At 43.1% G+C, this 26,778-nt stretch overlaps 1 protein-coding gene across 4 annotated transcripts in view; it reads left to right on the forward strand.

Moving 5' to 3' along the window:
* Window positions 1-1,314: 1,314 nt before the first annotated feature.
* CXADR (CXADR Ig-like cell adhesion molecule) overlaps window positions 1,315-26,778 on the forward strand; it is a 76,722-nt gene continuing 51,258 nt past the window's right edge. For all 4 annotated transcript variants that reach the window (XM_060150766.1, XM_060150765.1, XM_060150767.1 and 1 more), the window contains exon 1: window positions 1,315-1,460. In XM_060150766.1, coding sequence (XP_060006749.1) covers window positions 1,418-1,460 — 43 coding nt within the window. In that variant the 5' untranslated portion in view covers window positions 1,315-1,417. The remainder of the gene's footprint in view (window positions 1,461-26,778) is intronic.

Genomic DNA, 26,778 nt, shown 5'->3' on the forward strand with positions numbered 1-26,778 from the left:
ACCGCTGGAGTAGGGGTTCAGGTATTTGTATTTTACAAAAGTTCTCCAGATAATTTTAATGTGCAACCCGGGTTGCAAATCACCTGCCTAAATTGCAGTTGGGCAATTTTGGTCTTCCCGATAACTGGTTTACTTTCTTTGCTAGTTCAATAAATGACAAGAATTTTCCAATATTATTTTTTATTAGCTTCCACTTTACTGACCACTTACTATGTGCCAGGCACGGTGCCAAGCATACTTTTGTGCATTGTCTCTAATTTTCATAGCTACCCTTGGAGTAGGTGCTGTTTCTAAGTTACTTGCCCAGTTACTACCCCATTTCAGAGCCCAAGAATTTACCCACTGCACAATACTGCTTCTCTCCTCACTAAGACACCAAAGTCTCTCAGCAGATATAAATAAACGTTATCTGGAAAGACCAACGAAGAACAAGTAATGGAGGGCACCAGGAGGCAGAAGCGACATTGCAGGGCTGACCGGGAGATTCTGCGAGATTCAAGATCTCTAATCCCCGGGTCTCCCAGCTACTGCCCGCGCCCGCCCCCCGCCCCAAGCCTTTAACCGTCCCTACTGAGACCCGCTTTTCAACCTCACTGGTCCTTGTTGGCCAATTTCAGAGCTGGAATAACGTTTAAACACAAGGGAGGAAGCCCAATCCGGGTATTTCCCAAATTAGCTTAGTCACTACTGGAGATGGGGAAAAGCCTTCTCTAGCCTTCTTCTACATCAGCCTGAAAGGACTCTACGAGAGGGGAGCAAATGCCAGGGCTGCCCACTTGTCTTCCTCTAGGGCCTTAGGTGGAAGAGCCCGCCGCAGCCGCAAACATCCACAGATAGGAGGCGTGGCTGGAGGCTCCCACCCCTACTATCCTGAGGGGAGGGTGGGGTAAGTGCAGGAGGGGCTGACTGCTTTAGTTGCTTTTCAGGGTCCGGGCGCAGGTGGGCGAGTTTTGTCCCGTGCCTTGCCTTTAAGCCAGGGTGCGATAGCCGTTTCAGTCGTCTGGGGAGAGGGGCTGGCCCGACCCACGTGCACAAACCCAATTTAACTGAAGGCATTGGTGGGGGGGGGATCCGAGTTCAGGCTTGGGGCGAGTGGCTGCCGGCGCACGTCAACGCCCGAGCTCCGCTGGCAGGAGTTCCTTACTCGCGTGGGTCCCAGGGCAGCCCGCCGGGGGGGGGGGGGGGTGGTCTCCCGGTTGCCATAGCAACCCCACGCGCCTGGCAGGGACGGCGCGCGCCGCGGGGCTTCGCTACTACCGGAAGTGACGTGTTTCACCTGCCGAGCGAGGGCGGGGTGGGACCGGGCTGCGAGGTGCCGCCGCAGCCAGCGGGTCGGGAACGCGCGGGGAGCCGGGTGACTGAGACCCCGGGTAAGAGCCGCCTACCTGCAGTCGTCGCCCACAACTGGGCCGCCACCATGGCGCTTCTGCTGCGCTTCGTGCTCCTGTGCGGAGTCGCGGGTGAGTGGGGGACAGATCGGTCCCTCGGGTCTTTATTGCCTGGCCAACCCTGGGGCGCTCGCTGCCTGCGGCCACCCGGGAACAATGAGGCTTGGGGGAGGGGGCGGGCGCGATTTGGGGGAGCTGCGGCAATGGTGGAGGTGCGCGCGGAATTGCACCGGGGTGATTCCCCCGACCGGACGCGCGAGCCCCGAAGGTGGGTGGGGCCGCTGGGAGGGGAGCCTTGCGGGGCCGTGGGGTACCGGGGGTGCGTTGGAGTGGGGGACCGAGCCCCGGGATGTGGGGCGGCGGTGGAGAGGGCTCCCCGGGCGCGGGTGGGTGGGCGCGGCGTGCCGGCTGCGCCTGGCGTCTCTCCCAGACTATTCTTTGCCGCGGGTGCGGGCTTTGCTTTATTTGCTCTTGCCCTTTCCCTTGTTAGCCGCGGTGTCGTTTCCATCGGGGTTACCCGGTTTCAAAAGCCTTGGGCGGCGAGTTTTCAGGTGTCGAGCAGTCCAAGCCAGGAGACCGAATTACAAACGCCATGATTAAATGGACACTGAGCTTTTCAGTGCCTCAGATCGTCCAACCTACCTCTAGGAAAGAGGCGCTGAACGAACTGTAGGCTGGGCATTCTTGGTCTCATGGAAGAGGCGAGCCCAGGCACGAGCTGTTAACTAGACGGTAACTCGACGAAGTGGACCGTGGAAAATCAGAAGTAGATTCCTGCAAAAATGCAGTATTGATTTCTGCAGTCGGGGGGCAAAGTGCAAAGGAGAAATTAGTAACCTTGGTTTTGAGTTTATAATGTTTTGATTCATTTTGATGATGACTTGTACAGGGAATTTCGAAAGGATTCGCCAAGTAATACATGTTCGACTGCGCCTTTCTCGGGAGGGGTAAAAGGGCATTTAAAACTGCGTGGATATAAGGCATAATCGTTCGATATCTTTAAAAAACTGATTTGTTGCCATGTCCGTGCTTTAACCAACTGATATTGTCTTGTCAAAGTAAGCATTTTAGAACCAAAGGATTCATTAAACCAACCACAACAACAAAAAAATCCATCGGTGGGACCCTAGGAGGCACACTTTGTGTAGCCTCCGGAAGGATAATTTTTTTAAGCGCTCTAGAGCTGGATCGAGTGGCCCTTTCTGTTGGGATGGCTCTCTGCTTCCTGTTGAAATGTTAATTCCATTGTTGGATGCCCCAGCTGTGAGCATTACTCATGGGATCAACATTCTGTTAACAAATCTAATCTTCGATACGAGTCTATAGCATTACCTCCACCTTTTTAATACATATCATTTAGACATGGCTGAAATTTCCAAAGTAAAGCTTCCAGAAAAGCTAAGAGTCAGTAACCATTTTACATGATAACGTTACACCTTGTTTTGGTCAATGACTAAACTGAAGTAGAAGTTGAGAACATTGTGATCTCTGTGGAAAAAAATGTTTTAGCCTATATCTAGAGCAGAGAAGTGGAAGAACATAAACCATATAGAGGATTCCTCCCCACCCCCACCCCCAGGGATATCAGGATAATTGTCTGGATTTCATTTTTTTCTGGATGCCTCACTTTGGTAGGCACAATCTCATCCTAGGATATTTTGATACATATAGAGTCATTCTGCTCATAAACTGTACACTATGGTACAGTGAACATCTCTTTAAAGGACTGTTGGCTTCAACTAAACTATTTTACTTCAATTTTCCAGCTTAGGAAACAACTCAAAAACTGTAATTGATGTATGGCTTTGGGTATTTCTTCAGATACTTCTTGACATCTTAGAAATTTATTGCCATGAACTCAGTTTGGGTGGTAACATTATTGGATTCTACAATTGGCAAAACAAGGTGGAGGCTTACATATTAAAAATTGCAGTGCTATTAGTAGATCTTCCTCTAGAACTGTCTCTAGAGGAAGAAATTGCAGTGCTATTAGTAGATCTTCCTCTAGAGCTGTCTCTAGAGGAAGAAATTGCAGTGCTATTAGTAGATCTTCCTCTAGAGCTGTCTCTAGAGGAAGAAATTGCAGTGCTATTAGTAGATCTTCCTCTAGAGCTGTCTCTAGAGGAAGAAATTGCAGTGCTATTAGTAGATCTTCCTCTAGAGCTGTCTCTAGAGGAAGAAATTGCAGTGCTATTAGTAGATCTTCCTCTAGAGCTGTCTCTAGAGGAAGAAATTGCAGTGCTATTAGTAGATCTTCCTCTAGAGCTGTCTCTTTGTGGGTTGTAGAGTTTTGTGTTGTACTCTGGTTGCTGATGGAACATTTTTTGATGCGTTTTTATCGCCTACCTAGTAGCAAGTCGTACCGCTAGTAATAGTAGTGTCAGTAGTGGTAGAGCAGTAGCAGTAGAAGTAAAAATAAAGCCTTGATTATGCAGTTATTTTTTTAAAAATATATTTATTTTTGGCTGCGTTGGGTCCTCGTTGCTGCGCGCGGGCTTTCTCTATTTGTGGCGAGCAGGGGCTACTCTTCGTTGCGGTGGCTTCTTTTGTTGCGGGGCACGGGCTCTAGGCACGCGGGCTCAGTTGTTGTGGTACACGGGCCCTAGAGTGCAGGCTCAGTAGTTGTGGCGCACGGGCTTAGTTGCTCCACGGCATATGGGATCTTCCTGGACCAAGGCTCGAACCTGTGTCCCCTGCATTGGCAGGCGGATTCTTAACCACTGCGCCAACAGGGATGTCCCTGATTACTCAGTTATTAAATGCCAGGCACTGTTCTAAGGGCTTTACATACACTCATTTAATGTACCTTGCAGCCCTAGAGGATATATATGTATTATAATGATCCCTACTGTACAAGTGGAGAAACTGAGGCATGAAGTGGTTGTATAACTTTACTCGCCAAAGTCACAAATTTCCTTCTGAATCCCTGCTCTTATCACTATGCTGCCACTTTCCTCTTTGATTACCTCTAATCGACATCTTAAATTTGTATCACTGGTTACTGTCATTTATTAAGAACCTGCTGTTGGTTTGACCCTGTGCCAAGTACTGAAGGCTTTTATTATTAGCCTTTTAATTTCTTGATCTTAGTTGAATATTTTCAGTCTCTCTGCGAGCACGAGGATCCAGGGCTTAGACTGGTGTTGTAAGCTTAAATGGCCCATGACCCAGCAGCATCATTGTCACCTAGGGATGACAGTGTTAAAGTTTGGGGTGCTGCTCTGCTTTTCACAGTGTCAATATGAGTGAAAGCAAAGTACTGGCCAGTGATTCTGGTCTCCAAACCACTTGTTAGCCATGCAGTGGCAGCAGGACCCTGTTCTCTGTGCTTCAGTTGCTGCTTGTGTCAAGAACGGGAATCCCACTATATCAGTTGATATAGTGGGAAATGTTTATTGTTTTGCTTTACCTGGTGTTTTTTCCTTTACTTGAAAAAATGAAGATTATTAGATGTGAACTTTATCCTCTCCATATGCCTCTCTCTTAATACATTCCTGTCATTATACCACCACCAGGGCAAAAGTTGCCCTTCTCCAAGGCAAGCCACCCAACATTGGCTCATTACCCTATCTGTTGTGGGGGTTTCCATAAAATTACCCAATATATCTCATTGCACTAGGTCAGAGGGCAGGGGCATTACCTGTGCTGCTGTTCATTGTTACAGTCCCGGTGTTAGCTTGTGGCACCTGGCAGACAGCAAGTGTTCAGCAAATGTTGCACAGTTGAACGTTTTCAGCCTCTTTGCCAATAGGCCTATGTATATGATATGGCTCTCATCAGTTATATCTCTTTCCCTTCTCATCCAATAAAGATGGTCCTCCACTAGTGATCATTTCACTAGCCTTACTTCATTCCATTGTTAGAAGTTAAGCCTCTGCTTTATCTCTGACCTCATTATTCTGTCTCACTCACCTACTTCAGTTGCCAAAGGTATCAATAACCACGTGCCAAATCCATTTATTTCTTTAGAGCTCCTTGACACCTATTAACCTGCCCTTCACTACCTTCTTCAATAGGTCCCTTAAATGCCAGCCTCCCCCATGATTTAACCCATAGCCCTCTTCTCAGTCTCCATCTTAAACCTGGGTGACTTCATCTGTCCATCACTGTACACTCAGAATTGTTGCTAGTGACTTAAAAATGTTGCCAACTCACCTCTCCTTTGAATTCTGGGCCACTGTTTCCAGCTGCCTAACATTCAGCATCCCATCTGAATGCACTTGAGTACCTCAGACTCTGTAGGTCCTCAACTGAACTTACTGTTAATTAACTGATTAAACGATCCAGTCGTTCAAATATCTATGGCCTACTGTATACTATGGCTGTGCTAGATGCCCCTACAATAGTGCAGGCGTTTGCAAGGTGCAAAAGGTTTGGTGGAACGTTCCCAGCAGATGGAGATCTGAAAGGGTATAATGTGCCTTGGGTTCAGTGCGTATAAGGCATCCAACTAACACTTCTCTTTCTGATGTGCACCTGAGTCATTATGAGGGCATGTGGGGTGGAGCTTGAGAGTTTACATTTTAACAGGTTCCACATGACGTCACTGCTGAGTACACTTTGAGTGGACAGAGACCCAGAGACTGTGCCGAGAGCTTAGGAGACGATCCCCCAAGACTGGCACTGAGAAGCTTGTGGAGGTGTTAAAGAAGTGAGGTTATACACTGAGATTTATTCTCTTGAATTGTGTAGAACTCTGCAGCAGTTCTGGAGGCAGGTAGGACCGATAGATCTAACGCATTAATCCATCTGGGATGACCTGGACACAAGCAGTCCCTGTTGAAATACAGCAGAGTGGTGCTGGGCTTCCTGTTTCATCTGAAAATTGTTCTGAGGGAGATGCAGAGGAACCTGGTATCTGGTTGATTGAATGAGTGGCAAGAAAAAGTTGGAGGGAGCCAGTAAGATCTCTGGCTTGAGTGAATGATCATGTCACTAATCTATAGGGAGTAAAGAAAGGAGAAGCAAGTTTTAGGGAGATGACAGTGAGCATTGGACAAGTTGTATTTGTGGTGCTTGAGGGGAATGGAAGTGAAAAATACCCAGTAGGAAGACTTAAGCAAAGGACTGGATCTCAGGAGAGAGGCAAAGATGGGTGATACAGAATTGAGCATCACTGCTGATAGGTGGCATCTGTGTCTGGTTAACCAGGAAAAGCAGGTAGGACTAGAAAAGAAGGTGAAATGTGATGCTGGGGAACATCAACATCTAATAAGTAGTCAGGAGGTGAGGAACCGGGGACAGTAAGGAGTGATGGAGAGTGCAGGGGAACTAGAGGATGAGGGTGTCCCAGAAACTGATGAAGAAATGAGGCCAGTGGGTCTTACATTAGGAGATTATTGAGAACATTTTGGAAGTGATCGAATCCAGAGGGAGGACAGTACCTGTACTGAGAGTAAAGCTAGATTTTAAGAGATTGAGGAGAGGGCATCAGGTAAGTAGAGAATAAGAGATTACTTTGCACTTGCAGTTGGTTTAGTGCATGTTGCACGTATGGCCTTCATTCCAGGGGACAGGAGCAGACTCCATGGGAGAAGGTAGAAGCCAGAAGATAAGAACTCTAACTTCTGTGTGTGTGTGTTTATTGAAGTTTAGTTGATTGACAATGTTTCAGGTGTACAGCAAAGTGATTCAGTGTGTGTGTGTGTGTCTATATACGCACACACACACTTTCTCAGATTCTTTTACATTATAGGTTATTACAAGGTACTGAATACAGTTCCCCGGGCTATACAGCAGGTCTTCATTGTTTATCTAGAACTCTTAACTTCCCAACCTCCCAGACATAGAACCTTGCTCACATGATCATTCTTTAAAACATTTATTCACTTTAAAACACTCATTCCGGGACTCTGAACCCTTTGGCTTCCCAGGGGATGTCACTGTCTCATCCCATCTCTTATGTAGGGATCCCATCAACTTTAAAAAAGCTTAAATATCCCTCCGGACATGGCTTCAACCCTTATATCCCTCTTTCAGCACTGCCTGTCTCTCCTTTTCTCCACCGGATTTCTTGAAGGAGTGGATTTGTTGACTCCATTATTTTCCTTCATGTCCATCAATTCTTCCACCCTTTGCAATCTGATTTTCACCCCACTCTACTCCTGTGAAACTGCAGTGGCCGCTGTGGCTGCATCCAGTGGACATGTCACACCTTCAACCTCTTAAACCTCTTAGCGAGAATGGCTCTATTGACTAATCTCTTTCCTCCTTGAGCTGTTCCTCATTCTCCTTTGTGGGCCCACTTTCCTCCCTCTACTTAAATGTCAGTTTCTGGCTTCAGTTACCATTTATGTCCTTACAGCCTCCAGTCTGTTTCCTGTCTCACTCTCCCAAAGCTTTGCCCATAATGTCAAACCACTCACTTGACAGCTCTGCTTAGACTTCCCACAGGTACCACCAGTTGAACCTGTCTCCAAACCACTGTTCTCTCTCGCATTAAATGGCATTTTCAGCCACCAAAATGCCCAGGCAAAAATCTGCATACCTTACTTGACTTTTCGTATTCTCTCCCCAGCTTACACCCAGTTTCTAAGTCACTTGTATCCCTCTAGCCACTCCTGGAGGGATACAGCGTACCTCAGTGTATACCACCATCTCTTAAGATGGTTGAAGTAGCTTCATAATTGGTTTTTCATTGAGTGAGGAAATAAATGGGGAAAGATGTACTAGGCAGGAATTTCTGTTTGTTGGCTTGAGAAAAGACCTGGAAGGGAAAGAGTATTTGAAGATTAAGAATAGGTATATCATTGAAGAGGTGAGCAGGGCTGGGCTCGGCGTCCTGCACAGGCCCGCTTTGTGTGTGTCAGCCCTGCCATGCGTTCAGTATTGGAGTGAATTTATGTTACCACTCCAGTCTCATTTTAATCCCCTGCTTGCAGCCTGTTCTCCCCTCTCCCTTCGTTTCCGCCTTTCCTCTATCGTACTCAAATCATTATCAGGTGTAACTAAGTAAAGGCAAGAATTGAGACTGGGAGCTTTTGATTTGCTTCATTTGGTGGGCAGCAAGTAATGGAACGTTAAAATAATTTTAAAATTATTAAATTAATTATTAAGGTAACCTGGAAAATAATTAAAAATTATCTAACTGAAATGAGCTTATGGCTTTATCTTACTGTCATCTATGTAGCATTTTTATTTTTATTTTTATTTATGTATGTATTTCGGCTGCGCCAGTCTAAGTTGTGGCACGTGGGATCTTTAGTTACGGCGCACATGGGGGATCTAGTTCCCCGGCCAGGGATGGAACCCAGGCCCGCTGCATTGGGAGCTCAGAGCCTTAGCCACTGGACCATCAAGGAAGTGCCTTCCTTGCATTTTTTAAAGAAAACAAATCTAATGTTCTACAATAATTGTTAGATTGGTTTTGGAATTAGGTTGGTTTCTATTAAGAATATGATGCTAAGTGGAAGTAAAGAGCAGTAACCTTTTTTGGCCCTGGCTCCTTTATTTTCTACTTAATTTCTTCAGTGGGGCTGAAATTACAAATGGTGGAGTGTGAGGGGGATGGGAGAACTTCACCTTGGCACAGTGAAGTGGTCTGTACAGGAAGCTGGTAGTTTATGGTTTGGTGATCTCTTGGGGCTCATTTATTGATATTCTTTGTAATTTGTTCACTTTGTTGAATCCATTACTGTCTCCAGGTAAAAGAAAATGGGAAGGAAGTTGAAAATGTTTCTGTATTCAGTGGCAAAATGGTGACTTAAAGGAACATTTACCTCTTTTGTGCTTTCCCACTGGTCTTTTCTGTAGGCTTTCCCTCCCCTCATTGACTCACCCTTTCTGGTTTCTAATAATGAGCTAGCCAATTAAAGTTTAAGCCTTAAAGGCCTTAGCTTGACTCAGCAGTATTTACGGTTTATTTTAATTGGCAGGGTGCTGGTAGAAGAAAAGGTTATTTGCCTGCTCTGTTGACAAAGGGAAGGTAGGATAAGGGAAGGAGATAGTAACAGTCTATTTTTAGGGTAGGTGTGAGATCAATGGCAGGGTTCAGTTTGTCCTTTGATAGTTGGTGAGAAAAGGATTAATCGTCACATTAACCAATGTTTGTACATACTGAGACAATGCAAATTTATTTACAGACTATTAAATCACTTTCATTCTTTCAAAGATACTTTACAGGTTGGAATGGGAATGCTGTTTCATTTACTTCTAAGAAATGAAACTGTAGATTTCTGGAAGAAGCAACATAACTAATCATGATTACTTTTTCACTTCCCTATCGTGTAACTAACTGTATGTTCTGTGTGAGCTTTTATTTATTTATTTATTTATTTATTTATTTATGGCTGCCTTGGGTCTTTTTTTTTTTTTGCGGTATGCGGGCCTCTCACTGTTGTGGCCTCTCCCGTTGTGGAGCACAGGCTCCGGACGCGCAGGCTCTGCGGTCATGGCTCACGGGCCCAGCTGCTCCGCGGCATGTGGGTTCTTCCCGGACCGGGGCACAAACTCGTGTCCCCTGCATCGGCGGGCGGACTCTCAACCACTGCGCCACCAGGGCTACTCTTTGTTGCGGTGCGCAGGCTTCTCATTGCGGTGGCTTCTCTTGTTGCGGAGCACGGGCTCTAGGCACGCGGGCTTCAGTAGTTGTGGCACACGGGCTTAGTCGCTCCGAGGCATGTGGGATCTTCCCAGACCAGGGCTCGAACCCATGTCCCCTGCATTCGCAGGTGGATTCTTAACCACTGCGCCACCAGGGGAGTCCCTGTGTGAGTTTTACAGGTTTCTCCAAAGGAAGTATGGTTTGGCTGCACAGATAAAAACGCTCTCAAGGAATCTCAAGGAATATGCAGATACGGTGAAATCAAACGTGTTGAGCCACATCTTTGTTGAATTGTTAGAGTGACTCTAGTTGACCCTCCTCAGTCTCTCAGATTCCCCAGTGAAGAGTGCTTTGAACTCTTAAATACCAGACTATTCCCATGGGGTTTTTCTTTAATGGACCAGACAGAAACTTCAAGTGTTTTGTGCCCTGGATAGTTCTACAGTAAGAATTGAGAAGACTCTTTAACCTACTTGGTTGTAGACTGTGAAATCTGATACTTTTAGAATGAGCTGGTAACTCTGGGCTAGAAAAGTGATCTTACTGTGTTTTTAAAGACAGTTTCACATGCATCTCATTTGAATCCACTCTCCTGACAGCCTATGGGTAGGAAGGACACATTTTTTTTTTTTTTTAAATAAGGAATCAAGTTGTAAAGCCAAGGCCTTAAGTTCAATAAATTATGGCATTGGTCCAAGACAGTGCTGTCCTAGTAGAAACATATGTCATTTAAAATGTTCTGGTAGTCACATTTAAAAGTGAAAAGGAAAAGGTGAAATCAATTTGTATATATTTTGTTTAACCCAATATATACAAAATATTAATTCCATATGTAGTCAAGTTGAACATCAGTAAGATTTTTTTTTTTTATACTAAGCCTTCAAAATCTGGTATTTTACCTACAGCACATCTCAGTTTGCACTGGCCACATTTCACATGCTCAGTAGCTGTGTGTGGCTAGCAGATACCCTTTTGGTCAGCACAGGTCTAGAACTTGGAGCTTTAGTTCCCAGTCACCTTCCACCACATTTAGTTTCAGAACATTCCACTAACTAAAATAGCATGGGTGTGGTGTGCCATCACAACAGCTTTGTCAAATGGAAAGTGTCTTTGGAACTGCTCTCATGAGATTTTATCTAAAATAATTATTTGTATCACAGTATTCCCGTTGACAGCAAGTTAAATAATGTCTCTTGTTATTTAGTTTCTTGTAAACATCAGAGCATTTGTTGCACACAAAATTATATCAGCTGTCCTTTTTTGGTAGTTATATGCATCTATATTTTAGGTATAAGGTAGAAAAAACAAATATATGGACAAAATAATATTTTTAGCTTGCCTACGGGGGGAATAAATGCATTTATGGAGAGATTGAAAGTATATAGTGGTCCCTGGTGATGGTTGCTAGGAAATTTGAATTTATTTTGGGATATTAGAAAGGAAGTCATGCCAAGATTGAGGCAGTCTTACAACAGTTAGACATGCTTACAACAGGGTTTTTTTTTTTAATTGTAACTAACCTTTTCTTTATTAACTTCAGTATTTTCCGTAAGTAGGTAACATTTGCTTGTTTTGCTGTTATGTCTCTTTGCTTTTTTTTCCCTGCGATCTCATCTTTATAAGACACTTCACCTCAGTTTCTTTGCTTTTTTTGTTGTTTTTTTGGCCAGGTACTCACTTTTCCTGTTTCATGTTAATTAAAGGAAGAAAAGAGAGCCTGAGGTTGTTTTCGAACAAGGAGGCAAAGGCAGATTTCTTAAAATGAAGCAATACATGTTATTTTACGAAGGTGATGAAAATATTCACTATGGCAACGGATCTGCTTTACCCATAATGCAAAATACCCTATTTGCATTTGTTTTGCCAGAGACTTCTGAAATTAGCATCTCTGTATTAGAGAACATGGGGAAAATAATACACTACATAGATTGAAAACAGGCTGAGACTTAATTTTTTTTTTTAAGGTTTAAAAAAACAAAACTTTTATTTAGAAAGGCTGAAATGATTGCATGCTGATTTGAACAGATAGGTTGTTTAAGAAAATTCCATTTTTGATACCCTCGAAGAGTTGGATTCCATTATGTATGCTTTGCTCTTTCTTTAGACCTCTTAACTTCAGACTGGAGTTGAACAGAAATGTGGCTTACTCCTTTCCCCTCAGTTCACTGAGAATTAATTTTATTTATTTATTTATGGAAAGGTTTTTATTTGTTTAAATTAGTTATCTATTTTATACATATTAGTGTATGTATGTCAATCCCAACCTCCCAATTCATTTCCCCCCAACCCCCCACCCCGCTTTCCCCCCCTTGGTGTCCATACGTTTGTTCTCTACATCTATGTCTCTATTTCTGCCTTGCAAATTGGTTCATCTGTACCATTTTTCTAGATTCCACGTTAATGGAATATAGAAATTCCATTCTGACTTACTTCACTCTGTATGACAGACTCTAGGACCATCCACATCTCTACAGATGACCCAATTTCGTTCCTTTTTATGGCTGAGTAATATTCCATTGTATATATTTACCACATCTTTATCCATTCCATCTGTCGATGGGCATTTAGGTTGCTTCCATGACCTGGCTATTGTAAATAGTGCTGCACTGAACGTTGGGGTGCATGTGTCTTTTTGAATTATGGTTTTCTCTGGGTATATGCCCAGTAGAGGGATTGCTGGGTCATATGGTAATTCTATTTTTAGTTTTTTAAAGCACCTCCATACTTTCTCCATAGTGGCTGTATCAATTTACATTCACACCTACAGTGTGAGAGGGTTCCCTTTTCTCCACACCCTCTCCAGCATTTGTTGTTTGTAGATTTTTTGATGGTGGCCATTCTAACCAGTGTGAGGTGCTACCTCATTGTAGTTTTGATTTGCATTTCTCTAATAATGAGTGATGTTGAACAGCTTTTCATGTGCCCCTTGGCTTTCTGTATGTATTCTTTGGCCCATTTTTTGACTGGGTTGTTTGTTTTTTAATATTTTTTAAAAAATAAATTTATTTATTTATTTTTGGCTGTGGTGGGTCTTCATTCTGCATGCAGGCTTTCTCTAGTTGCGGTGAGTGGGGGCTACTCTTCGTTGTGGTGCGTGGGCTTCTCATTGTGGTGGCTTCTCATTGCAGAGCATGGGCTCTAAGTGCATGGGCTTCAGTAGTTGTGGCACATGGGCTCAGTAGATGGGGCTCATGGTCTCTAGAGCACAGGCTCAGTAGTTGTGGCACACGGGCTTAGTTGCTCCGTGGCATGTGGGATCTTCCCGGACCAGGGCTCGAACCCATGCCCCCTGCATTGGCAGGCGGATTCTTAACCACTGCACCATCAGAGAAGCCCTGTGCAAAGGTCCAATTTGTTTGTTTTTATTTCCATTACTCTAGAAGGTGAGTCAAAAAAGATCTTGCTGTGATTTATGTCAAAGAGTGTTCTTCCTATGTTTTCCTATAAGAGTTTTATAGTGTCTGGCCTTACATTTAGGTCTTTAATCCATTTTGAGTTTATTTTTGTGTCTGGTGTTAGGGGAGTGTTCTAATTTCATTCTTTTACATGTAGCTGTCCAGTTTTCCCAGCACCACTTTTTTGAACAGACTGTCTTTTCTCCATTGTATATCCTTGCCTCCTTTGTCATAGATTACTTGACCATAGGTGCGTGGGTTTATCTCTGGACTTTCTATCTTGTTCCATTGATCTATGTTTCTGTTTATGTGCCAGTACCATATTGTCGATTACTGTAGCTTTGTAGTATAGTCTGAAGTCAGGGAGTCTGATTCTTCCAGCTCCATTTTTTTCCCTCAAGACTGCTTAGGCTATTTGGGGTCTTTTGTGTCTCCATATAAATTTTAAGATTTTTTTGTTCTAGTTCTGTAAAAAATGCCATTGGAAATTTGATAGGGATTGCATTGAATCTGTTGATTGCTTTGGGTAGTATAGTCATCTTCCAATCCAAGAACATGGTATATCTCCATCTGTTTCTGTCATCTTTGATTTCTTTCACCAGTGTCTTATAGTTTTCTGAGTCCAGGTCTTTTACCTCCTTAGGTAGGTTTATTCCTAGGTATTTTATTCTTTTTGTTGCAATGGTGAATGGGATTGTTTCCTTAATTTCTCTTTCTGATCTTTCATTGTTAGTGTATAGGAATGCAAGAGATTTCTGTGCATTAATTTTGTATCCTGAAACTTTATGAAGTGCATTGATTAGCTCTAGTAGTTTTCTGGTGGCATCTTTAGGATTCTCTACCTATAGTATCATGTCATCTGCAAACAGTGACAGTCTTAATTCTTCTTTTCCAATTTGTATTCCTTTTATTTCTTTTTCTTCTCTGATTGCCATGGCTAGGACTTCCAAAACTATGTTGACTAATAGTGGTGAGAGTGGACATCCTTGTCTTGTTCCTAATGTTAGAGGAAATGCTTTCAGTTTTTCACCATTGAGAATGATGTTTGCTGTGGGTTTGTCATATATATGGCCTTTATTAGGTTCCCTCTATGCCCACTTTCTGGAGAGTTTCTATCATAAATGGGTGTTGAATTTTGTCAGAAGCTTTTTCTGCATCTATTGAGATATCATATGGTTTTTCTTCTTCAATTTGTTAATATGGTGTATCACATTGATTTGTGTATTTTGAAGAGTCCTTGCATCCCTGGGATAAATCCCACTTGATCATGGTGTATGAACCTTTTAATGTGCTGTTGGATTCTGTTTGCTAGTATTTTGTTGAGGATTTTTGCATCTATATTCATCAGTGATATTGGTCTGTAAGTTTCTTTTTTTGTAGCATCTCTGTCTGGTTTTGGTATCAGGGTGATGGTGGCCTCATAGAATGAGTTCGGGAGTGTTCCTTCCTCTGCAATTTTTGGAAGAGTTTGAGAAGGATGGGTGTTAGCTCCTCTCTAAATGTTGGCTAGAATTTGCCTGTGAAGCTATGTGGTCCTGGACTTCTGTTTGTTGGAAGATTTTAAATCACAGTTTCAATTTCATTACTTGTGATCGGCCTGTTCATATTTTCTATTTCTTCCAGGTTCAGTCTTGGAAGGTTATACCTTTCTAAGAATCTGTCTGTTTCTTCCAGGTGTCCATTTTATTGGCATAGAGTTGCTTGTAGTAATAGTAAGATGCTTGTAGTAGTAAGATGCTTTGTATTTCTGCAGTGCCCATTGTAACTTCTCCTTTTTCATTTCTAATTTTATTGATTTGAGTCCTTTCCCTCTTTTTCTTGATCAGTCTGGCTAAAGGTTTATCAATTTTGTTTATATTCTCAAAGAACCAGCTTTTAGTTTTATTGATCTTTGCTATTGTTTTCTTTGTTTCTCTTTCATTTATTTCTGCTCTGATCATTATGATTTCTTTCCTTCTACTAACTTTGGGTTTTGTTTGTTCTTTGTCTAGCTGCTTTAGATGTAAGGTTAGATTATTTATTTGAGAGTTTTCTTGTTTCTGGTGGTAGGATTGTATTGCTATAAACTTCCGTCTTGGAACTGATTTTGCTGCATCCCGTAGATTTTGAATCGTCCTGTTTTCATTGTCATTTGTTTCTAGGTACTTTTTGATTTCCTCCTTGATTTCTTCAGTGATCTCTTGGTTATTTAGTAATGTATTGTTTAGCCTTCATGTGTTTGTGGTTTTTACGGTTCTTTCCCGGTAAATGATTTTTTTTTTTTTTTTTTTTTTGCGGTACGCGGGCCTCTCACTGTTGTGGCTCTCCCGTTGCGGAGCACAGGCTCCAGAAGCGCAGGCTCAGCGGCCGTGGCTCACGGGCCCAGCTGCTCCACAGCATGTGGGATCTTCCCGGACCCGGGCACGAACCCGTGTCCCATGCATCGGCAGGCATACTCTCAACAACTGCGCCACCAGGGAAGCCTTTTTTTTTTTTTTTGAGGTACGTGGGCCTCTCACTGCCGTGGCCTCTCCCGTCGCGGAGCACAGGCCCCGGACGTGCAGGCTCAGCGGCCATGGCTCACGGGCCCAGCTGCTCTGCGGCATGCGCGACCCTCCCGGACCGGGGCACGAACCCGTGTCCCCTGCATTGGCAGGCGGACTCCCAACCACTTCACCACCAGGGAAGCCCCCTGTAAATGATTTTTAATCTCATAGTGTTGTAGTCGGAAAAGATACTTGATATTTGTTTTCTTAAATTTACCAAGGCTTGATTTGTGACCCAAGATGTGATCTATCCTCGACAGTGTTCTGTGTGCACTTCAGAAGAAAGTGTAGTCTGCTCTTTTCGGATGGAATGTCCTATAAATGTCAATTAAATCTATCTGGTCTATTGTGTCATTTAAAGCATGTGTTTCCTTATTAATTTTCTGTCGATGATCTGTCCATTGGTGTAAGTGAGGTGTTAAAGTCCCCCACTGTTATTGTGTTACTGTCAATTTCCTCTTTTATAGCTGTTAGCAGTTGCCTTATGTATTGAGGTCCTTCTATGCTGGGTGCATATGTATGTATAATTGTTATATCTTCTTGGATTGATCCTTTGATCATTATGTAGTGTCCTTCTTTGTCTCTTGTAATAGTCTTTATTTTAAAGTCTATATTGTCTGATATGAGAATTGCTACTCCAGCTTTCTTTTGATTTCCAGTTGCATGGAATATCTTTTTCCATCCCCTCACTTTCAGTCTGTATGTGTCCCTAGGTCTGAAGTGGGTCTCTTGTAGACAGCATATATATATGGGTCTTGTTTTTGTATCCATTCAGCGAGCCTGTGTCTTTTGGTTGGAGCATTTAATCTATTCACATTTAAGGTAATTATCGATATGTATGTTCCTATTACCATTTTCTTAATTGTTTTGGGTTTGTTATTGTAGGTCTTTTCCTTCTCTTGTGCTTCCTGCCTAGAAAAGTTCCTTTAGCATTTGTTGTAGAGCTGGTTTTGTGGTCCTCAGTTCTCCTCGTTTTTGCTTGTCTGTAAAGCTTTTGATTTTCTCCTTGAATCTGAATGAGATCCTTGCCTGGGAGAGTAGCCTTGATTGTACGTTCTTCCCTTTCATCACTTTAAATATATCATGCCACTCCCTTCTGCTGTAGAGTTTCTTCTGAGAAATCAGCTGTTAACCTTATGGGAGTCCCCTTTTATGTTATTTGTCATTTTTCCCTTGTTGCTTTTAATAATTTTTCTTTGTCCGTAATTTTTGTCAGTTTGATTACTGTGTGTCCTGGCGTGTTTCTCCTTGTGTTTACGCTGCCTGGGACTCTGCGCTTCCTGGACTTTGGTGGCTATTTCCTTTCACATGTTAGGGAAGTTTTCCACTATGATCTCTTCAACTATTTTCTCGGGTCCTTTCTCTCTCTCTTCTCCTTCTGGGACCCCTATAATGCAAATGTTGTTGCGTTTAATTTTGTCCCAGAGGTCTCTTATGCTGTCTTCATTTCATTCTTTTTTTCTTTATTCTGTTCCACGGCAGTGATTTCCACTGTTCTGTCTTCCAAGTCTCTTATCCGTTGTTCTGTCTCAGTTATTCTGCTATTGATTCCTTCTAGTGTATTTTTCATTTCAGTTATTGTATTGTTCATCTCTGTTTGTTTGTTCTTTAATTCTTCTAGGTCTTTGTTAATCATTTCTTGCATCTTCTCGATCTTTGCCTCCATTCTTTTTCCGAGGTCCTGGATCATCTTCACTATCATTATTCTGAAGTCTTTTTCTGGAAGGTTGCCTATCTCCATTTCCTTTAGTTGTTTTTCTGGGGATTTATCTTGTTTCTTCAACTGGTACATAGCCCTCTGCCTTTTCATCTTGTCTATCTTTCTGTGATTGTGGTTTCGTTCCACAGCCTGCAGGATTGTAGTTCTTTTTGCTTCTGCTGTCTGCCCTGTGGTTGAGACTTAATTTTAATCAGAAATGAAATCTGAATGCTTTCCTGAGCCAAGTATGTCTGTGTGTTTGTGAGGGGCAGGGGGGAATGGGTGGGTCACAATCCAATTCAACAGATACTTACAGAAAATCTATCTGTATGTTCACATTCTTAACTCCCCCGTTTGGTTTTACATTATAATTTACACTTTCCCTGGTCCTGATTAAGTTATATGTTAAATTTCTCGTACAAAATCTCAATCCCTGTGGAAGAAGTTTGGGGGATAAATAAATAATCCGTACACGTGGGTGAGACATTGTAATAGGTGCTTCAGGAGGTATGAGGAAGATGCCATTCCAGTACTATTGGCACACTTCAATCTGGAGGAGGGAGACTGACACTTATTCTCGAGTAAAATGAAACAAATAAATAAAATAAATAAGGCAGAGCAGGGTACTGATTTGAGCAGATGTGTTATGTGATGTAAAACCATATGTTTTTCTCATTATTCTCTTGGGGACCCACTGGCTTCTGCAGATCATTTTCCCCCTTCACCTTGTGTACCAACCCTTCAGCCCACTGTTTATGCCAAACTTCTGGTTGCTTCCTCACACTGACCATGAAATGCCCTGCCTCATACTCACCCCCCCACCCCCATCATAGCATTATCTTGGTATTTTAGGATTTTCGTCCTACAGTTCGCTTTTCAAACATCTCTACACCACAGTTCCTTGATCCCCCAAACACAGTGATTTTCTGTGCATTTCACTTAGGCAGTCAGTCCACTCCTTACACTTAGTTCTTCCTTTGAAATCTTGAACTCTATTGTCACTATTTCCCAGCTTTGTCAAATTTTCATCACACCTTGCTGTCATTGAGATCTCCAGGCCCTTACCCGCTTCCACCCTGCTTCTAGTCTTCCAGTTACTTTAAAACCAGGATTTCTTCGCTAATCCTGCATCCCATAGTCAGATTTCAGCTCGCATTCCTGGTGTGGATCAATGCTACAGGCCAGTTTCTTTGCTTCTGCTCATGGACTGGGGTGCACATCTGGAGAAAAAGTGCACATGCATAGCTGCATACATTAGGGGGACTGTTGGCTAGACTTTTTGGCTAGCCATTTGGCTAGACTTTTTTTTTCAATTACATTTATAAAACATCAGAACGTTATATATATATTATACACACACACACACACACACACACACACATATTTATTTATTCACTTTATGGCTGCACAGCGCAGCTTCCAGGGTCTTAGTTCCCTGACCAGGGATTGAACCCAGATCCCGGAGTGGGAGTGCCGAGTCCTAACCACTAGACCACCAGGGAATTCCCAGAACATCATATTTTTAAGAAAGATAAAATAAAAATAACTTTTCTGCCTTTAACTCCTTCAGTTCTTTTTAAATTCATTTTAAAATAGATCTTCTGGGCTTCCCTGGTGGCGCAGTGGTTGAGAGTCCACCTGCCGATGCAGGGGACGCGGGTTCGTGCCCTGGTCCGGGAGGATCCCTCGTGCCGCAGAGCAGCTGGGCCCGTGAGCCTTGGCCGCTGAGCCTGCGCGTCCGGAGCCTGTGCTCTGCAGCGAGAGAGGCCACAACAGTGAGAGGCCCGCGTACTGCCAAAAGAAAAAAATAATAAAATAAAATAGACCTTCTATTTGAAGTATGACATTCATACATAGAATAGCATTCAATTTAAAACATTATTTACCAGTTCACAGGTTAGAACATTATTACAAAGCAGACCCATCTATACAGTTATCACTCAGATCAAGGTATATTACATAACCTGCAACTCAGAAGTCCCCTCATGCCCCCTGCAGTCACTTCCTTCACTGTCTTCTGATTTCTAACAGCATGGATTATTGTTGGCACTTTATATAAATGTTATACAGTATAAGTTTTTCTCCCTAAGCTTCCTATCATGCTTGTACAATTATTCCCATTGTGTAGCTCTAGTTTATTCATTTGCTTTGCTATATGTTATTGCATTGTGTGACTGTACCACAGTTGATTTACCCATTCTACTGTTGAATGACATTTTTTCCCTCCAGTTTTCTGCTGTTGTGAAAAATGCGGCTATGACATCCTCAGACATTTGTTTTAGTGCACACGTACATACAGTTCTCTAACTATGACTGGCTTTCTGGGGTCTTATAGATTATACATCTGTGTAGTTTTAGTTGATGCTGCCAAACATTTTCAAAAGTTAATTGTAGGACTTCCCTGGTGGCGCAGTGGTTAAGAATATGCCTGCCAGTGCAGGGGACACGGGTTCGAGCTCTGGTCTGGGAAGATCCCACATGCCACGGAGCAACTAAGCCTGTGCGCCGCGACTACTGCGCCCACGCACCTAGAGTGCATCCTCTGCAACAAGAGAAGCCGCCGCAACGAGAAGCCCGCACGCCGCAACGAAGAGTAGCCCCCACTTGCCACAATTAGAGAAAGCCTGGACGCAGCAATGACGACCCAACGCAGCCAAAAAAATAAAGAAAATAAACAAAAAACAAAATAAAAAAACAAAACAAACAAACAAAAAGGAAATAACACACACACACACACACACACACACACACACAGAGTTAATTGTACCAGTTGACACTCCCATCAATAGAGATGAGAGTTGCTGCACATGCTCAACATAGCCTTTTCTCATTTTGTCTGCTCTGGGGGGTGTGTAGTGCCACATCATTGTAGTTTTCTTTTTCAAACATATTTATTATGGAAAATTTCAAATAAATATAAAACTAGAAAAAAAAGGGATGATAAACCATATATCTTTGCTCAGCTTCATCAGCTATCAGCTCATCTCTGTTGGACTCGTCGTGCCACTCATAGTCCTTCGATTCTTCTCCCCTTCCTCTTCACATCGTTCAGACTTGAACCAGTCTCCAAAAACCCCCTACCCACATTTTTTTTTCTGCCTCTTTTATTCTTAGTAAATACTCTGTGCCTCCTTTGTTACAGAGGAAATGTCCTTCCCTCGAATCTTATTTAAAGTTGTCTTATCCCCTGTTTTCTAGGTCTCGTTGTCTCCTGGGGTCTTGATCCTTCACTCTCTGAGTGTTCTGTTCTATGTATTTTAACCTCCCATTCTATTTGCTCTTTCCTCTTGAGTTATAAACATGCTCTACATTTCTCATTTCGAAACAGCCTTTCCTTGACCACACGGCACACTTCTGTCTCCTACTCTTGGGAGCCGTGTTCCTCAAAAGAGCAGTCATTTCCTGTCTCTGCTCACATATTTCCACCTCTGTAGTTAGAAATATCCCATTGCACCCTCTCCTGACCCCGAGCCTTCAATAAATCAGATTTGGCCTAGGTCACCAATGAGGTTCTGATTGCCAAACCTAGTAGATACATGTCAGTGTCCTTTATTTATATAACAGATTTTGAGTTCTTCCTATATGGAAGGCTCTGCTTAGTGTGAGGGATAAAAGATTAAACGACACCTTCCCAATGCTACACGAATTTATTTCCTAGTAGGAATGACAGGCTTGGAAGATGACAGTCAGTTTTCATACTGGATACTGTCTATTTTATTTATTTATTTTGGGGTGAAGTAGAAAATAATAGCTTTATTGCTTTGCCAGGCAAAGGGGACCACAGCGGACTAATGCCCTCAAAACTATGTATCCCCACCTGGAGGAGGTAATGAGGAGCTTTATAGTAACGGTTCAGAGAGGAGGGCATGGTCAGCTCATGGACATTCTTCTGATTGGTTGGTAGTGAGGTAATTGGGAGTCAGCATATCGACCGGGTTCCAACTGGTCTGCTTGTATGCAGCACACAGTTAACTTCTTCTACCTGGTAGGGGTTTCAGTATCTGGTCTCAGGACTTAATGAACCTCAGGTTCTTGATGTCTCATCGCAGAAAGAATTCAGTGAGAGACAAAGTGGCAGGTAAGAAGTGGATTTATTTAGAGAGAAGCACACTCCACAGACAGAGTGTGGGCCATCTCGGAAGGCCAGAGGGTCCTGGATACTGCTTATTGAAAGGATGATACCAAGTTGTGCTGGAACTGTTCTAAGAGCTTTACATGCATTGTTTTATTTAATCCCTATAAAGAAGTAAGCATTGTTACTACTAATTCCCATTTTACAGAAAAAAAGTTAAGACTTTATTTATTTTTAAAATTAATTATTTATTTTTGGCGGCATTGGCTCTCCGTTGCTTCATGTGGGCTTTCTCTAGTTGTGGTGAGCAGTGGCTACTCTTCTTTGCGGTGCGCGGGCTTCTCATTGCCATGGCTTCTCATTGTGTAGCATGGGGGTCGCAGGCTCTAAGAGCACAGGCTCAGTAGTTGGGGGTCGCAGGCTCTAAGAGCGCAGGCTCAGTAGTTGTGGCACACGGGCTTAGTTGCTCCGTGGCATGTGGGATCTTCCCAGACCAGGGCTCAAACCTGTGTCTCCCGCATTGGCAGGGGGATTCTCAGCCACTGAGCCACCAGGGAAGCCCCAACGTTAATACTTTAAAAGGCTAAGCTCAGTTTGAATTTGAATGCAGATCCGACTTCAGAGCCGATGCTATTTGTGGGCAGAACTGCTTGCATAATTCAGTCTGCTCATATGTCAGAAATGTCTGCACTTGCTGTGAGGTGAACTCAGAGAACTGTCGCTACTGCCTTTGAGTTGTGCAAGGAGGGGAGGGGATGGATGTTGAGGGAAGGCTTCCTGTTGGTTGCTTGATTGATGGTCATATGTAGGACATATTTAGATCTGAAACAGATAATTTACTAACACCGTTTATTTATGTTTGAGCCCTAGAGAAACAACATGTCCAAAGTGATAGAGCTTTTTTGTGACAAACTTGACAACAGATCCTGGTCTGGTATTTATTTCTCTGTTTAAAAAAAGGGTCCACCCAAACTCCTGAACGATGTGCTATCTAAAATGCTGTCTTCTTAGAAATCTAGTATAGGAGAGGAATAGTGTAAATCCTGAACTCTCCTTCCACCAAGGTGATTGCAATGGGGTCTAATAACTTACTCACTGTATTACTTTGTAGTGACTTTTAAAAGGAAATGTCTTATGTCTGGGGTTGTTGACTGGTGGACTTCTTCTTGCAGGACGAGTGTGGCTTGGGAGCCAATCTGCCTAGATTTGTATCTTGCTCCCATAATAGCTTAGATACCTCTCACTGTCTCTGTTTCTTCATTGTAAAATCGGGATGATATTAGTACCTCTCTCAGAGTCGTTATGAGGCTTGAAAGAGTTAATATGTGTAAAATATTTTGAAACGTGCCTGGCACATAATAGGTACTCAGTCACTGTTAGTTACTGACTAGTTACTGTTAGTTACTGTTAGTTAGTTAAGATGATGGGTTCCTCATTTCCATCTCAGTTTATTTCCTGGGCACTTGCTTTTTGATTTCTCATTGCGGGTGGGGAGCTGAGAATTTAAAAAAACAGCATTAAGTAAGTATACTTAATGTCATACTCATTGTCATTTCTCATTAATGTCATTTCTCATTGTTATTATCTGACTGTAAGTATTATTTTCTTAGCTCTAAGTACATATTAACATCCTGTATTGAGTAACACATGGGAATTAAACAAAAACTCCTAGACAGCAAAGAGTGTAATTTCTATCTACCTTGTGGTGTTTTCTTCTCTTCTCCAGCAATATTTAAAGGCCAGTTGGGGTAGTTAACTAGTGTTAACATACTTAAAGTGTTTTTCTTTTTCTTTTCTAGAAAGAAACACTATTTAGGTGAATTTTTTTTTTTTTTTGCGGTACGCAGGCCTCTCACTGTTGTGGCCTCTCCCGTTGCAGAGCACAGGCTCCGGACGCGCAGGCTCAGCGGTCATGGCTCACGGGCCCAGCCGCTCCGCGGCATGTGGGATCTTCCCGGACCGGGGCACGAACCCGTGTCCCCTGAATAGGCAGGCGGACTCTCAACCACCGCGCCACCAGGGAAGCCCTATTTAGGTGAATTTTAAACATTGCTAATCCCAAAACAACTCCCTGGTGAGAAGGAAATTGGCACATTGGCCTTAGGGTCAAGGAAATGGCCTAAATAGCTTGGCAGTTGCATTTTTGCAACAGTTAAAACAGGGTTTAAAGTATCCCAGTGACTTACTTGCTAACCCAGACATCTGATGTGTAGTATTTGTTATCAAACACACAACAAAATTATACTTGTCATGATCAATCCCTTAAACATACCACTTCCTGATTTTCCCAGTTTATTTTTTAATATTGTTCTCATGAATTATTATTGAATGTTACTGTATTTTTTTTTTTTTTTTTTTTTTTTTTTTTTGCGGTACGCGGGCCTCTCACTGTTGCGGCCTCTCCCACTGTGGAGCACAGGCTCCGGACACGCAGGCTTAGCGGCCATGGCTCACGGGCGCAGCCGCTCCGCGGCATGCGGGATCCCCGAGACCGGGGCACGAACCCGCGTCCCCTGCATTGGCAGGCAGACCCTCAACCACTGCGCCACCAGGGAAGCCCTGAATGTTACTGTATTTTTATGTAAGTTTCCTGAATTCTGTATTCTGAATTAAGCAGCACAATTGAACATCTTCTCTATTTAAAATAGTAACCTCTATGACATACTTTGACATTTCTCACAAAAGGCAATATCAAATACGTTCTTTGTAACAATTGACATGAAGGTCATCATAACATACCCCTTTTCAAGAAACCAAAGAAATATGCAAGACTTCTGGAAAGTGAAGTTAAATTATTCTTATTCCTAGTTTTTCTTTTGTTAATATCTTTGGAATGACTCCAGATTTTCTTTCTTTCTTTTTTTTTTTTTAATTTTTGGCTGTGTTGGGGTTACTCTTCATTGCGGTTCATGAGCTTCTCATTGCGGTGGCTTCTCTTGTTGCGGAGCACGGGCTCTAGACACGCGGGCTTCAGTAGCTGCGGTGTGTGGGCTCAGTAGATGTGGTGCACAGGCTTAGCTGCTCTGCGGCGTGTGGAATCTTCCCGGATCAGGGATCGAACCCATGTCCCCTGAATTGGCAGGCGGATTCTTAACCACTGCGCCACCAGGGAAGTCCAACTCCACATATTCTGAGAAACCACACATTGTTGTGTAACCTTTTTCTCATTTTGCTTCATGCTGTTCTAGAGATAGATAGACAAGCAACTTTTCTTCATTCCTAGTTGTGATTTTAGAATATTCATGAATAAAAGTTTTTCTTAATGTCATATTTCTTTCATGTTAATATAACTATACTTAGGGACTTCCCTGGTGGTCCAGTGGCTAAGACTCCACGCTCCCAATGCGTGGGACCTGGGTTCGGATCCGTGGTCAGGGAACTAGATCCCATGTGCTGCAACTAAGAGTTTGCATGCTGCAACTAAGACCTGGTGCAGCCAAATAAATAAATAAATAGATAAATAAATAGGTAAATATTTTAAAAAATGAGTGACTGATCAGGTAGGCTGCTTTAAAAAATATATATATAACTAAACATAAAGTTGCATACACATTAATTTCTTACCACATTTGCTAACATTTCTTGTAATGTGAATATTAAAGTAATAAGCAACTGTCTTTGCTCCTGTTAGCATACGACCAGGCTTGTTCAGCTCCCTCTGAGCTCCATGTATCTCCAGTGACTTCACTGTTCCTTTCCTTTACTCCCCTGGATGCACAGTCTTCCCATGGCTCTCCTTCCCATACTTTTTCCCGAAAGGTTTCATGGTCCTCTCTCCCATCACCACTCCTCTTTCAAATAGCTCCTTCACCTTCCCTCTGCTCTGAGCTCCCGCCCTCCACTGGAACTGAGCAGTTTCATCCAAGGCAGGTCTGGGGTCTTGTTGAATTAAGGCTTGGAACATGCCCTCCAGAGATGAAACCCTGGCCCCCTGTTAAGCAAGTGAAAGTATGTGCTTAAGGGTAGGGACATGTAAACAACTACCTTCAGTAGAGGTGCGGGTTGTGCAATTGAGACTAGGAAGCAATTAACACTGCCTGTGTGGATCTGGGAAAACTTCGGAGGAGGTCACAGGTGAGAGGTACTTTGAATGGCTACAGGTGCTTTCAGTGGGAGAAACTGGGCCTTTCAGACGAGGGAAACGTGCACAAACACAGGTGCTCCGCAAGTGTGCGCTTAACTCATCTTTCCCCCCTTGGTGCTTCCTCTGATTTCTTTGCTTTCCTTCTGTGATTGGCTCCAGACCAGGATACTTTCATTGTTGTGGTTCCATCTTTAATAGTGAAAAGTCTTAACATATTTTCACCTACTTTTAGCCACATTACATTTTGTTAATTTTTCCCCACTATTTTGAAATGAAACATCTTTCATTTCTGGTAGATCCTCCGTTTCCCTTCTCTTACACAAAGGTACTACTTGTGCCTGTGAGTTTTCCTTTTCCTTTTTTTTTTTAAGCTGAGCACCAGAAATTTTGCTAGGCAATCAATGATAATCAAGAAGATTTGGCTTCTAAATCAAATGCGAAATATTCACTGAGGGTATAGGGTAGGAAGGACACACAGTGAAGAAGCAACCTCAGTAAAACAGGGTAAGTACTTGTGATGGAGGCCTTATCAGCTGGCTGAGGAGTCCATTGGATTCAGTCCGTATTTGGGCACAAAGAAAGAATGCTTTCTGGGGAAGTGCCTGAGCCGAGACCAAAGTAATAGAAGTGAGTCCAAAAGGTGGGCTGGAGCAAGGAAGGCAGTGTTATAAAGCGTGTGGGTGCCCAGTGCTGCAGCCCGCCTGTGGGAGAGATGGTAGTGGCCTGGACATAGAGAAAAATGGTTGCATTTGGGATATTTTAATTTGACACCAATTCTGCTGTCTGGGGTGGGGGGGCTCCCCCCACCTCCACCAAGGAATACTTTGACACCAGTTGGGTGTTCTGACATCATCCACGCGGAGGTAGCGTCAGACCCACAGGTTCGTAAGGGCTCGGTCCTGCGAGCTTGCCACCCCCCCTCATGCGCACACACACTTCAGACGCCGGTTGCCAGCTATGCTTCTGACCAGCCCGCTATAGATCTGGGGTTCCCACCACCCTCTCCTTAGCTCAATTTACTAGAGCGGCTCACAGAACTCAGAGAAATTTTTACTTACTAGATCATCAGTTTA

This window comes from Lagenorhynchus albirostris, chromosome 5 (assembly GCF_949774975.1).
Source record: "Lagenorhynchus albirostris chromosome 5, mLagAlb1.1, whole genome shotgun sequence".
NCBI classification, from domain to species: domain Eukaryota; kingdom Metazoa; phylum Chordata; class Mammalia; order Artiodactyla; family Delphinidae; genus Lagenorhynchus; species Lagenorhynchus albirostris.